Source organism: Pimephales promelas, chromosome 13 (assembly GCF_988280905.1).
Source record: "Pimephales promelas chromosome 13, fPimPro1.hap1.1, whole genome shotgun sequence".
NCBI classification, from domain to species: domain Eukaryota; kingdom Metazoa; phylum Chordata; class Actinopteri; order Cypriniformes; family Leuciscidae; genus Pimephales; species Pimephales promelas.
In genome coordinates, this window is record NC_142781.1 from 24,724,037 (window position 1) to 24,738,271 (window position 14,235).

Below are 14,235 nucleotides of genomic sequence, written 5' to 3' on the forward strand. Positions count from 1 at the left end.
TTTTAAATTATTTTGTAGTTCTGTAGTAATCACATATAATATACATCTGAGACCAGCCCATGTCTCACTTGGGGTAAAATAAAAATAATTTAAAAAAAATTGTTTGAGAGGATTGTTAGTCATGACATCACTACAAATAATATTAATAAATGACTATAAAGCTTTTTTCCAACTATATCAAGCCTATTAAGACATGTGTTCACAGTAGGCTACTTTAATTGAAGCAACTGTGCTTTTCTTTTAAATGCTGCCTGTTTCAGGAATCCGATTCCAAGTCTCATTTGTTTTTCTTTTTTCTTTTTTTATAGGACCACCATTGGCGAGGTCCACGTTTTCACGTGATATTCACGTTTTAACGAGAAAGTTAGCTGTAATTAATTAGGCTGCAGGACTCTCTAAGCTATTTAGTGGGATCCGTTCATTGAACATTGAGAGCGCGTTTCTCCTGTCCAAGGGCTTTTCTCCTGTAGCTCTTCTCAGTTCACATTGCCTCTCAGAGGGCAGAATAGCCCAAGCCTTGATCCTCGTCAGTTGTCATCCACAGTTCGGGCCACTTTGGCCGCTGCTAGTGGGGAAGTCAGGCCTAATCCCTGGAAGGAATCAGGGCAAAAGAAAAGCAACAATAACCAAGTCAACCGTAAAAAATGAAAGCGAAATCTCTATTATCAGTCCCAACATTTCCCAGCGATGCAGTGAAATCAGGCTGGTTTGTCATTCGAGTCAGACACCGGGGGGAGAATCTGGGGTCGCTTTGGGTTGGAAGACTCACACGACGTTTAGAGAGCAATATTTCGGCGAAAGGGGCCTCGCATTTGCAAAATCCCCCTCACATCCCGCCATAAGCATTAAATGCAGTCTGACTTTATGTTGTATAGGCAACGCAAAACAAGAAAAGAGGCACAGTCCTTGCATAAAAGAACGCGGTTTTGGGGGATTAGGGACGGACCAAAGGATGGAGAATAACTTCTGCATAACTTTACAGCTCCTCTTTCTCCAGGTTTAGACCACGGCTTAAAGCGCGCAGTCTTTAGTTAACCCTTAACTGCTCCCTATACCACCATAGACCCCATTTTTTTATTGCACTTAATTTTGGATTTAGGCTACATTTAATTAGATTTAGCTTAGTATAGGCTATTTATCTGGGCACATAAAAAAATCATAAATAACAATAAAGAAAAACCCACTAGTTGTGTTGCTGTAATCTAAAAGTTTTATACGAATGCCAAAATGTTGTTTTGGAATTTAAAACGCCTCAATTGGTCTCGGGTTAATGTAGGCTAATCACGATCGCATCCCATGCAGGCACCTTTTCTTTCACAAATGATTGTGAGGAGGATCAGATGACCATGGAATTATATTGTCTTTCTTGAAAACCTGCTTTTCGTTATAAGAATTCATTAGGACAATCTTGAGCCACATGCACTTTTATAATTTTCAAAATATAAGCCAAGCTATCAGGCTCATCCCTTTGCTTGAGAGCTCTCCAGTCGATGAAGATGCTTCACTTAGCAGCCTAATTAGTGATTTTTGTCCTCGCTCAATTGCCTCTGTCTCCGCTGTGCATTCAAATGAAGTTCTTAATGCACATGGCAATTGTAGGCCTGTCTGTATAAAAACCTGATTCGTTTCCTACTGATCAATAATCGTAGCCTATTTATTATTTCTGCCAGGGCATGTATGTGATTAAAAACAATATATGGTATGATTTTGTAGTAGCCTATACACCGCTCTCTGCTTGCAAACCGCTGAAATCAGCTGCCTTGGGTGACTTGGATCATCCAATTTAAGGCTATCACAATAACAGCGCTGCAGTAGTGGAGAGCTAATGCCACAATCCACGACATAAAACCTGCGAATTTACCCTCAGACATCAGCGCACGCAGTAGAATAGCCCTTAATGCGAGGCATTCTGAGTCCCCCATTTCCATCAGGCTCTCATGACTGCAGAATTGCCGCGGACTGCAAGTTATCAAGAGGCACTAATTTCACATTAAAGACCATTGACTGCAGTGGCTTGATTCGAGGGTTTGCGACAATTAACACAATCAGAATCGGAGCCCAGATCGTTTACCTTGACTCCGTAATTATTTTTTGGCCGCGTGCGCGCTAACACATTCGCAAAATTGCACGCGGTGTCAAAAACCGAGAAGAGAGAGGATGCAGCGCGTGCATAAATCCACTGCCTCCAAACACAGAGGGAAAAAAAATAATGAAAAAATAATACATTCAAGGTGTTTACTCCAGATTTTCATAAATCAAGTGTTTGTTCTCCATGAGGCTGCGAACATTTTAAAATTCACCTTGAATTGATTCTTAGTGGTGATAGCCTAATTAAAGCAAATAGCCTAGATTTTATGTGCATGAAAACCGATCCAAGTAGGTAGGTTAAAAGCAGTAAATAAAAGGTTTTATATATATATATATATATATATATATATATATATATATATATATATATATATATATATATATATATATATATATATTTGAAGAGTTCAGATGCAAAAGCCTCTAAATGCCATTTGAAATTTTCTTCTAAAATGACCATTTTTATCAAGCTTGTAAATTTAAGTTCAGTAATTTCACTTAAATGAAAATTAATAGGTAATCTTTATTGCCATTTAAGTGAAATTGTTAAACACATGGGCAGAGATCACTGAGCATATCTTTTGAATTAGTTTTTGTCTAATATTTATTTATTTATATTTTCCTTGCACTTTGTAACCCCCTTAAATGCTTGAATTATGCTTTTGATTATTGTACTATTTATGCATTTTTTTGTTCTATGATGCACATATCCACAGTCTCAGATATACGAATGGAGTTATTTTTGTCTGCATAGTATTGTTCCCTATTTGAGTTTGTAAATTGATACGGTTTCAATAATAATAATAACAATAAAAATCCTACTGAATTAATTCAGCTCTTTCTGTGGGGCTAGCCTGCTTGTGCAATGATCCTGTCTATGAGATCGTTTTTATATAAAATAAAGCTAATAGTTTAATTTAAACAATAAATTGTATAGACACAAAAGAAGTGGAATTTGCTGAAACTGGCTCAATTTCCACTTCTTATTTTCAACTTGACCTGTCATTTAAAATCCCGCCCATCGCGAGATTTACCATAGTCATGTGATCGAGACTCCACTTGAAGAAAACAGGAAGCTGTGCAGAGTCTGGAAACGCAACAGCGTTCTGTATTGGGAGTCCTAAAAGATATGGATTTGTTAACGAAATTTACATGTTTGGTATCATGCTTATTGTCAGGATGTGCGATTACATTAATTAACATTGCCAACTGCTCGGTTTACCCATCGGAAATGAGTGTCGATGTCGCATTAAAGCTTCCATCAGCAGTCATGCCTGTATCGCAGGCAAGCGGTTTGGGGTTCTTCTACTCTCTCAGTCTTTCATCTATGTTTCCAGATGACTTGGAAGTGAACGAGTATTGTATTAAACTGCTTAATATCTACGGTGAACGCTACGTGACTTTCGCAAACTGCCTGGTGTCTTATGCACGACCTGTCAAAGTCTGTCAGAAGTGTTACACTTACTTCAACAGTCTGGAGGAAATATATAAAAATATATCATCTGACCAAGTAAGTGCTCATTGCAAGTTTAATTTACTCTAAATGTCCATATATAACACTAAACGTGCCTAAAAATGGTTTGAAGGTTGTTTGATATATTTCTCAACCACTGGTCACATGCACTCATGTCTCGTGATTGTGTGTGTGTGTGTGTGTTCATTGTTTCAAAAAGCCTGACTCACACTGACTCTGGAATGTTTTAGTGAGCTTATAGAGCTATTTTAAGTTTAAATTTAAAATAACTTTGTGAAATAACATTTGTCATCTTATTGCACCTTTTTAAACTGAATAAATAGGTAAAGATGCCAGTACATACTGTGTATATTTTGATTAACACACATGCTGGTTAGTGGGTATTTTGCAATAACGCTGTTATTATAAAATAAGTTATGGTCTGCAGATGTAGAAGTTAATGCTTAATAATTTGTGTGATTATGTCTTCTCATAGCTGGGCCCTGGAAATGTCAGTTGTCATGACAGCCTGATGCGTTCTGATAGGTTGATGCTGCTCTATACCCTCTTCAACAAATTAGAAGAGGTCTGGATATCAGCAGAATGCAAGCGTAAGTAACATAACCTGAAACATTGAATGTTCAATAATTGAAACTGGCATTAGACTGGATCCTTTCTCGTAAGCACGTTTCTTTCATTTTCACTTTTAACCAGATAATATACTTCTCACCACTTGAAATATGAAGAAACTGTGTTGTGTAAAATTCACTTTTTTCCTCATTAGATTGTCTGACTGAAGACCAAGAGGCTCTCTCTAATGAGACTGTGTACTTCATGGCCATTCTGAATCAGTCACTCACCTGCTTTGAGCAATATCAGGTAACATCAAATGGCTCGCTTACATCAATATAAGCACAGCTAAAACAAATCCTTGAGTTTGAAAGTATCCTGTTTTCTAAACAGAAGAATCACTCCGAACTCTGCAAAGACTGCAAATCCTCATACAAAAGGTTGAACGAGCTCTATGGTAGAATGGAGAAAAACAATACACTCTGCATTGATATAGAAGATGCAGTAAGTACCCACTATACTCAAATTATGTCATTTGACAAAAACAGTCCAAAAGTTATTAACAAATTAAGTTTTACAATGTGCAAGTTTGGGAGAATTGTAAAATAGCACCCAATAGCCCTACACCTGTACAAACTAAAGTCTGGAATACACTACTGCTTTTGTACACTTATTTTGCCCCAATGTCAATGCTAGTTGATTCTTCAGATACTGTGAATTTGGAGTTTATGTAGTTTGTAATTTGTGAAAGGAATTTTTTTTTTTTGATTGATTGATTGACTGCTATTCCATCCAGTTGGAAGATATCAAACATGTTTGATATTTTGAGCTGATTTTAGAAAACATATTGTTTTCATTTGTCACGCCTCCTCGCAATGAAGTGCATGTTTCTGTAGCTGTGTACCAATTCCGAGGCTGCATCTATCAAAGGACCCTCAAGTTGAAGGCCACACCTTCGAAGACCGAAAGGTCGAACCGAGCGATTTTAAATGATAGTTCTCCCAAAATTGAAAATTCAGTCATTTACTCACCCTCAAGTTTTTCCAAACCTAAATGAGTTTCTTTCTTCTGTTCTCTCCTACATTCATCTTGAAGAATGTTGGGAACCAGACAGTTGATGTTAGACATTGACGTCCATTGTAGGAAAAAAAATACTATGGAAGTTGGGACGGGACATATCAAACAGCTCCTCCCCTTTTTTTAAATAGCCAATAGCGTTTCGTCTATATCACTTGGTAAACCTGCAGTTACCTCCTAATCTCTTCCATATCACTTTATAGTATAGCATTCTGTGCAGAATTCAAATGGCTCAAACCTCTTAAAGGTTTGCTGTGCTCTTCAACTGATTTTAATTAATCCCAAACCCTGCTAATTTTGTAAATATTAATGATTGTAGCTCCTCTCTTTTCTGTCTCTTTCTTTTCATGTGAACTGATTTGGCTACACATGCTTTCATTTATAAATATAAACTTTATTTCTATTCAATTTTAAAAATTATTTAGTCCTAAACTGTAGGAGCAATGTGCAAATGAAATATCGAAACAATAAACCGAAAGCCAAAATCCAATTTTTTCGCTTTTTTAAATAAACAAAAAAAACAAAAAAACGAGCTGGTTTTCATTTTTTGTTATTCAATTCCAAACAGGAAAGTTTTTATTTTATTTTATTTTTTTACATTAATATTGTTAGATATTCGAGTAAGTTGAAACCCAATGCTTAAATTTAAAAAGTGTAATCTGGCATTTTCTTTGAAAAATATCCAGTCGTCACCAGCGCAATGAATCCTGAAATAAGCTGCGGAGGATCCACTTGTTCTATCCTTTGTGGCCTAGGAAATGAAGGACGCATTTGTAGTCTGCATTTGAAGGATGCAGCCTCTGATTTGGGACGCAGCTTGTGTTTGGGACACTTTGAAAATCTGGTTATGACGGCTAGTTTTCCTCTGTAACATTTAGAAATTCGGCAAGTGTTAATGCCTAGTGTTCCGATTTTAAAAGTCATATTGTGTATTCCAGTCTTAAAGGAGTAGTTCACTTTTAAAAAACCTTTTGCTGATAATTTACTCACCCCCATGTCACCCAAGATATCCATGTCATTCTTCTTCAGTCGAAAAGAAAGTAAGGTTTTTGATGAAAACATTCCAGGATTTTCTCCATATACTGGACTTTACTGGTAACCAAATGGTTCAAGGTCCAAAAGACAGTTTCAGTGCAAACTGTTCAAAGGGCTTTAAAGAAATCTTTTTTTGTGTCATTTGGTTCATTTAACGAACGAAATGAACGAATTGACTCGGAAAATGATTTGTTCATTTTGATGAACGAGTTCGAACAGGAGAGTCACGAACCTGCATCACAGTACAGAGCAAGGTGAACATTTGAGCTTATAAAACTTAAACTTTGTTATTTATTTATTAAATGAGCGATCGTTTTGCTTGAGAAGACCCTTATTCATCGTCTGGAATCGTTTAAAGCCCTTCGAACAGTTTGCAATTTGCACTGAAACTGTCTTTTTGACCTTGAACCATTTGGTTACCAATAAAGTGCATTATATGGAGAAAAGTCCTGGAATGTTTTCATCAAAAACCTTAATTTCTTTTCGACTGAAGAAAGAATGACATGGACATCTTGGATGACATGGGGGTGAGTAAATTATCAGCAAAAGTTTTTTTTTTTAAAGTGAACTACTCCTTTAATAAACAGTAGCATTTCACACCAAGCTCACAGTTTGGTTCTCACAGAATGGATAAAAATGCATGATAAAATTCATTGTAATTTGTTTTAGATAAAATCGTCTTCCTAATGCAGTAATGTTATATAACACACTAATCCAACAAAGAAAAAAGGTTTTTCAGCCTTAATGGTAGCAGATAAAGATGGAGCTATTTGATATTGTGAAACTGATTACCTTGCTTACTTCTCAGATGAACATGACACGGCGGTTGTGGAGTAAAAACTATAATTGCTCGTTGCCTCGGGAAGAGACGGTGCCTGTCATCGCAGTGTCCAGCTTCATGCTCTTCCTCCCCATCATCTTCTACTTAAGCAGCTTCCTGCACTCGGAACAAAAGAAACGCAAGCTCATACACCGTGAGTAACTTGTTTAGCTGTGCAAATTGTCTCTGCAGAAGGTTCAAGGAAAAGGACAGAGGTGTTCGACAGTGTTAACTGTGCATGCTTTCGGTTTCATGGTCAATTACTTGCAGACAGTACTTGCCTCAGGCACAGATCACCCAGACTACCACTTTTAGCATCTTTCAAAGCATGTAATACACCAACTGTTCTTAATGCTCTGACTTCAAGGCTAAACTGTGCAGTGAATATTCTGCTGTCTGGTTTTAATCTATTCCTTCATCTTGATCCACAGCCAAAAGAGCCAAGTCCAGCAGCAGCCTAATGAATATCCAAGACAAATTCAGCTGAGTGGAGATGAGGCAAGGAAGAGAGAGCACTGAATCTTTGGTTCACCTCTCCTGCTAAATCAACAGGCACTTTTATCATGGATGGATGGGGTTCATGTCTTCTCCTGGACTCCAAGCACATCCTAGTTCAAAGACTGTGATGTTCTCCAGCTGCTGGGATCACGTCCTCTTGTTCTATTTAAGTCAGTAGTTTTTTTTGTTTTGCACAATTTGTGATTTGCACTATAGATTTAGGTTCAGCGCTTCTTTTTTTTTTTTTTTTTTGCAAAAGGCATAATTTTACTGTTTTTCATAGAGGATCAGTGAGCTTTTCAGTTATTAGACAGGATGACGGTATTATATTGCGTTTAAGGTATGAAAAAGATGTGATCCAGAGAAAAGGGTGCTTTATACAGTATTTTACATGAAACTGGTTTTGCTGCTTTTTTGAGAGAGCATGATACATTTTATACTCTCTATTTTCCTAGGTAGTAACAAATGCACGCGCACACACATTACATGGTAATGATGCCACTTCTGGAAGCACTCCATGTGCATTAAAGAAAGGTCTTGTGACAAATTTCTTATTCAGGGTCAAAGGTGTATTCAGTGAGTAGAGGAGAAAAGTAAAGGATGGCAGAGGCAACATGAAGCTTTTTAGATGAACCATGTGCTTGTTTGCTTTTTATGCTTTTTACAATGGAGTTGCCATAGTCTTCACCTCATTGTTTGTTTCGTAAATGTTTGATGAACAAATTAGCATTAAATGATGTAAAGTGTAAGTTATAAGAAAACCCCTTGCATTCTTTTGTGATGGTGAAATAGTTTTCAATCTACTATTTTCCTCATACCTCTATTAAAATATGTTAATTGTGCTTAACTCCTAAAACCTCCCTTGGAGGGATTGACAGGCTCGTTATTTTCATGGTTATGTGGACTTTCCTTGGATTGCAAAGCACCTGTTTCCCCAGTCATTAGCAGCTAATCTATATGTAGGATAAAGTTACTTGGCCAAATAATCGTAACAACACATCCGTTTAAGCCGCATTGGCTTTTTGGTCTTATGGAGCCGAGCCATTGCCTATCACACTGCCTCATAAGCGCATTTTGCTTGATTTGTCAAATCATATGATCGTACAGGAAGACGTGGGGAAAAATAGCCTTTTCATACGCGGCTCATGAGTGCAATGTCTAACAATCCGTTAAGCATTGGTGAAAGTCATTACTCCTGACCCGACTTCCAAATGTAGCAACCAGGTGAATTTTATAGCCACGTGCTCGACGAACTGACGCAAACGCTGAAATAGCTTTTGCGATGCATGACCCGAGCTTACTTTCCCTTACAAGAACCCTACAGAGGATGAGGGGAAACTGGTGGAAAGTATGAGATTATCCCTAATCACGTTTTGCCCCAATAAGAATCAGAGCAGTGACTTTGGACCTTAAGCAATGAGCCTGTTAAGAAATAACCCTAAGCCTGAAACTCGGTAGGGACTTTGAAATCCAACTGCATTTTGTTTTAAAGTTGACATCAGGATTCATCAGGAATCATTATTGTCTGTTGATGATTGCTTTGTGCTCTTAAGGAGAAATAGTAGTAACAAAAGAGTCTTATATTTTCCACTTTTTGTGAAGCTGTAATTTTATTTCGATTAATAAAAAGACATTTCATTCTAAAAATGTTTATTGTATAATTATTATTTATATGGATCAACCCTCTGGCTTGTTTACAAGCATCATAATCTATTCCAAGGAGCTTTAATTGGAATTGACTTAGAAAATAATTATTTTGTGTAAAATGTAATATTCCTTGATAACTTGATTATTTTGTTATATAAAAAAAGCATTAGTTTGAAGGAAAAATACATGAAGATATTTATAGTGATAACTGGTGAGTCATTATAATAATTTTGTTTCTTGTTAGCTAAAATTTGTACAAATTAGATAAAAGACTGGAAAACACAACATTTAGCGTAATTGCATGTCAAGTGTGTTGAGAAAAATCATGCATGTGATCAACTATAGCTGATAAAACCCTGGTATAATAGTAATATAATAACAATACACACCTGTTATTATATAATAATAATATCTTGGATACAAATTAAACACAAATTAGGTTCACTTATCCAATTTTTTGTCTTTAAACTTGTCTGATTTGTACCTCTGGTTCCTTCATATACCAATCTACTCTGTCATGCATCACACATGGTATTCTTATTTTGTGCAACTTTGGTAGTTATGCAAACCTTGCTGTCAGCTGTCAGTTAGTAAATTAGCTGAAGCTGAATATGGCGCTTTGTTGAATAAATATAGCTTTATAATTCGGGAACTCTCACTTAAGAGCCAACATGTGTTGCTGAATGAAAGGGGCCATTATGACCTCATAGGGGTCAAAGTCTGAAGATCATGGGATTATGGTATTATGATTATAAAATCACTTCATCACAGTGGTCACTTAGCACCGCTGATGGCCACAGAGCTCTCCATTCCAGCCGATCATTCTGAAATGCTTCCCCCCATTATAAAGGTCATGAGAGGTCAGCTGGAGGAGACATCGCTGATGGTGATTGGTGTGTCAGAAACCTAAGGTGGATGACTTCTGTTCCCTGTAGCTTCATTTAATAAGACAATGGGATCACAGTCGGCAAGGCTTACACAGACCCGGGGTGTCTGGCTGAATGAGAGCTCTTGAATAAGGAGCTGTGGCATAAGGGCAGAAACATCTGACCCTGTTGGGCACCCCTGCCCACTCATCTCCGGGTACAGTGCATTGCCCATCAGCTGGATAAGACGGCTATAGGGCCTCTTGAGGAAAATAATAGACAAGATTTTAGGGAGGAAATAGGTGGCCACTGTGGTGCTTCATCTTCATCAGTGATTTCTAAAATGGGTCTGGCATCTGAATAGCTCAGCACAACATAACAGAAAGCACAGGATACAATAAATAAATTAAAATTAAGTCCCGTGTGTGATAAATTGTGTAAGGTCAAATTTTAGTTTCAAACGATTAGCCAACAAATGCATTGGGACCATGAACACAATTATTAAATATTTATGGACATGACCTTTATTTTACAATTTCCACTACTGAATGTCCATTGATCCTATAACTGTAAAAGTGTTAAAATAACCATGACTGTAAAGAAAATTTGCATAATACATTTGGGCATGAAACTAAAAATTAATTTCTTAATTGTCATGCTACTTGTTATGGTTGATTTCTCTACAGATTTATGGCCTTATAAAGGCATAACCTCTATTTAATAATGTGTAAATTAAGATGAGGGTTGTGACCTGCACAATTACTCCCTGCATATTTAACTCTGTCTGATTAACGCAGGACGGTAAGAGCATCTCTCATGTCTGAAGTAAGCAGTCTCATCACTGTAGCTCTTATTTGTTATTTTGTGCTGCTATCATCATTCAGGTCAATGGGATTGAAGAAGAAATGGCAAAGGTTATTGAGGAGGGTTTGAGCATGATCACTTCTCGTCTCTCATATCATATCAGCACAGACAGAGACACTTGATGGGGTTTTTTTTGTAAATAATGTGGAATTTATTAACAGTTAAACCATTGAACCATACGGAGACCATGTATATTACATGGCGATGCATCATAAATAAATCAGATTGTACTCTGGTGCCATCTACCGATGGAATATGATATTAAGGCACACTTTGATTATGAATTAATAGGCTAGATTGAGACATGTTTTTATGCCATCACTGATTTAACAAACTGTAGCCAGCCAGACTAAGTTGTTTTTTAGACTGGTTAGATTATTTGGTTTTAGCATTTAAACCAGCTAAACTAGAGGGGAATACCTGATTGGCCATGCCGGCGACCAACTTAAACCAGATGAAACATAGGCCTATATCTTGGGCTGCTTTAAGATATTTTCAGCCTAGTTGATTGGTTTGACCTCAATATTCACTGAAGACAATCAATCGCATTCGGAAGGAATAGCCTCAATCCATCACATATATATGGATTTGCCATAAGAGGGCGGCATTGCACCAGTAGCCGCATAACCAACCATTGTCTGGAAAAAAGCTATGGCAAAAAGCTAGTGTTAGTGCGTGCCAGGAGGAACAGTTGCGTTTTCCTCCGGCACTTACGGGGATTGATCGTGCCAGGGGTTTTTGGCCCACCAAAAAGCTAGGGCTTAAACTGTGGACATGTACAAAAGCGGAGTTTACCTGAGTCTGGGCCAGTAGGTGTAATATGTACATTTTAACATACTAATATATGAAGAGTTCAGATGCAAAAGCCTCTAAATGCCATTTGAAATTTTCTTCTTTAATGATGATTTTTATCAAACTTGTATATTTAAGTTCAGTAATTTCACTTAAATAACAATTAATAGGTAATTATCATTGCCATTTAAGTGAAATCACTGAACTTAAATATACAAGCTTGATAAAAATGATCATTCTAGAAGAAAATTTCAAATGGCACTTAGAGGCTTTTGCATCTGAACTCTTCATATACTTCTAAAGTATTAATATATCATCAATAGATAATATAATGTGCCATTTCGGGGTAAATGAGGTACAAAAATGTACTTTTTATTTTCTAAAAAGATTTGTGCATTAGGGTGCCCCAGTGACCGTATTTGTACCTTTTTTCTCCTGATAGTGCCAATGACCAGCAGCAACTAAAACCTATTAAAAAAAAAACTAGCAGGGAAAAACCAATGATGCAAATTATTATTTTGATATTATTTTATATTTCAACAGAATGAAAACTAAAGTGAAAAGGTAAAACGATCCACTCAGCATTTGATGAAAGAAAGTGTCAAGACAACTTTATAATGAAATTTTAGACAAATGCTCTAACATTATTCTTTTTCACGTGTCAGAGAGGAAGAAAGAGAAGTGTTCAATACTGTACTGCAAAGCTTGACTATAAGTGAGTTTAAGAGTCACTTTCAGCTGACGCCAACTCAAACTGAGGTAGGCCTACTTAAGCTAATGCTGGTCCTATACGTTTTGCTAATCTCATTTGTATTTTGTACAAATTGTTCGTTTCTTTTTGTGTCTGTAGGAGTTGGTACGGCTGCTGGCACCCCGTAAATGGACTACCATTAGAGGAATGGACCGTGTGGCATGCTGTGCTTGCTACTCTGTGGGCTCTTTCTACCCAAGAGTCTTACCACACTGTGGCAAACCGCTTCCACGGCACAGAGTCACTCATTTGTGATCAGCTGGTTGAATTCTAGCAGAAATGTCTGCGCTGGGCTTCTTTTCTATTGTGGGGTTACCAGATACTCTTTGTGTAGTAGGAATGTGTTTCATTCCTATTGAGAAGCCTACTGATGTGCCAGATCCAGAGGTATAAAGAGATGCAGATGGGTTGTACTCTATAAAACTCGTGGCTTTTTGCAACCACAAGGGTCGTTTTACCTATGTGACTGCAGAGCACTCTAGTAACTGGCATAACTCAAGAGTACTGTTAGCTACGGTGATTGGCAAAGCATTGCAGGAAGACCCCGTGGCTCTCCTATGGCAAGCACAGGTGATTCTACCTTCCCACTTTCAGAGCACTTCCTGACCCCGTTCCCCGATTATGGAAAAGTCGGGCAGAAAAAAGTACTACTTTATAATTGGAAAGTGCAGTCATGTCTTGCAGTGGTGCAAGGTTCCATCCATAATCTGAGATCTCGTTTTCAAAGGCTCCGGTGTCTGCAGAAGCATTCCATCTGTCAGACCAGCTTAGCTGTGAAGGCCTGCTGTATAAGACATTGCCACCTTACTTGGGCAAACCACTAAAAAAAGAAAATGAATGTACAATTAGAAAATGAATTTCAGTTTTACAAATGATAATGACATTAAGACAATGTTGAAAAAATGTACTAATTTAAATTGTAAGTTGACTTTTGTGTAGTCAAAACAGTAGTTTGTCTTTTTTATTATATGCACTACTATGTTTGAGTGATATGTCATAAAAATACATAAAAAAATGATCGTCTAATAAAACCATCTTTTTTGTGGCTTTAGGATCGCTATTCATCTGAAATACTTTTGATCCCCTACAATAGCCTAATCTGGGTCCAAATCTGGTAAAGAAAAATATTGTTATATAATATTCATCATCATCATCAAAGCTTTTATTAAGGACACACATGGTCCAAAAAACAAACACAAACAGTAAGGCAAATGCAAATAATAATAATAATAATAATTTACATATAGGTTATAACGCCAATGGTTTCACTAGAAAATGACTGGGCCAGGTTCGTCAATGTTGAAATTATGCTGTTTGAAGAATCTAACAACCTAAGTTACACACACATCTGTATATGATATTACGCAAAACAGGTGGGCACGCCAACTTTTGTACTGAGGTCCTTGGTTGAGAGTGTGATGGTCCCAATGTCTGTGTAAATGTTGTTTTTTTTTTCTTCTTCAGTTTTTAGCAGGTTGTCATTTTGTAAATTAAGCGCCAATAAAAACTTAAAATCAGGGTTTTCAACCAAAAATATACACTACAACGCGCACGCGTAGAACCACGTACACTGCTACTTAAAAACGGCGCATAAAGGTAGCAAAGGTTTTTCTTATTTCAGAACTACGACAGCAAGCGGCGAGCCGTGTTAAAAGTAAAAATATATACATTCTTTTTTTCCTACCAACAACAATTGCAGTACTGTAAAATAAATTGTGTTTTTAAAAAATGCCCACCGAATTTTTACATAATCAACTTAGGTGAGTAAATTCTT

The 14,235-nt window shown here is 37.0% G+C and overlaps 2 protein-coding genes across 2 annotated transcripts; both read left to right on the forward strand.

Moving 5' to 3' along the window:
- Positions 1-3,131: 3,131 nt before the first annotated feature.
- On the forward strand, positions 3,132-7,791 carry ostm1 (osteoclastogenesis associated transmembrane protein 1). The gene is made up of 6 exons (XM_039692171.2): positions 3,132-3,598; positions 4,038-4,152; positions 4,326-4,420; positions 4,505-4,615; positions 7,032-7,197; positions 7,475-7,791. Exons 1-6 carry the CDS (start codon positions 3,218-3,220, stop codon positions 7,528-7,530), a joined length of 924 nt encoding a protein of 307 aa, XP_039548105.1. The 5' UTR covers positions 3,132-3,217; the 3' UTR covers positions 7,531-7,791.
- A 4,463-nt stretch (positions 7,792-12,254) lies between these two features.
- LOC148976852 (uncharacterized) lies at positions 12,255-13,343 on the forward strand. Its single transcript, XM_089118236.1, is given in 6 exon segments — positions 12,255-12,274; positions 12,376-12,469; positions 12,561-12,601; positions 12,603-12,730; positions 12,733-13,017; positions 13,020-13,343. Coding segments are annotated over 6 exon segments (834 nt in total). The 3' UTR covers positions 13,286-13,343.
- The last annotated feature ends 892 nt before the right edge of the window (positions 13,344-14,235 follow it).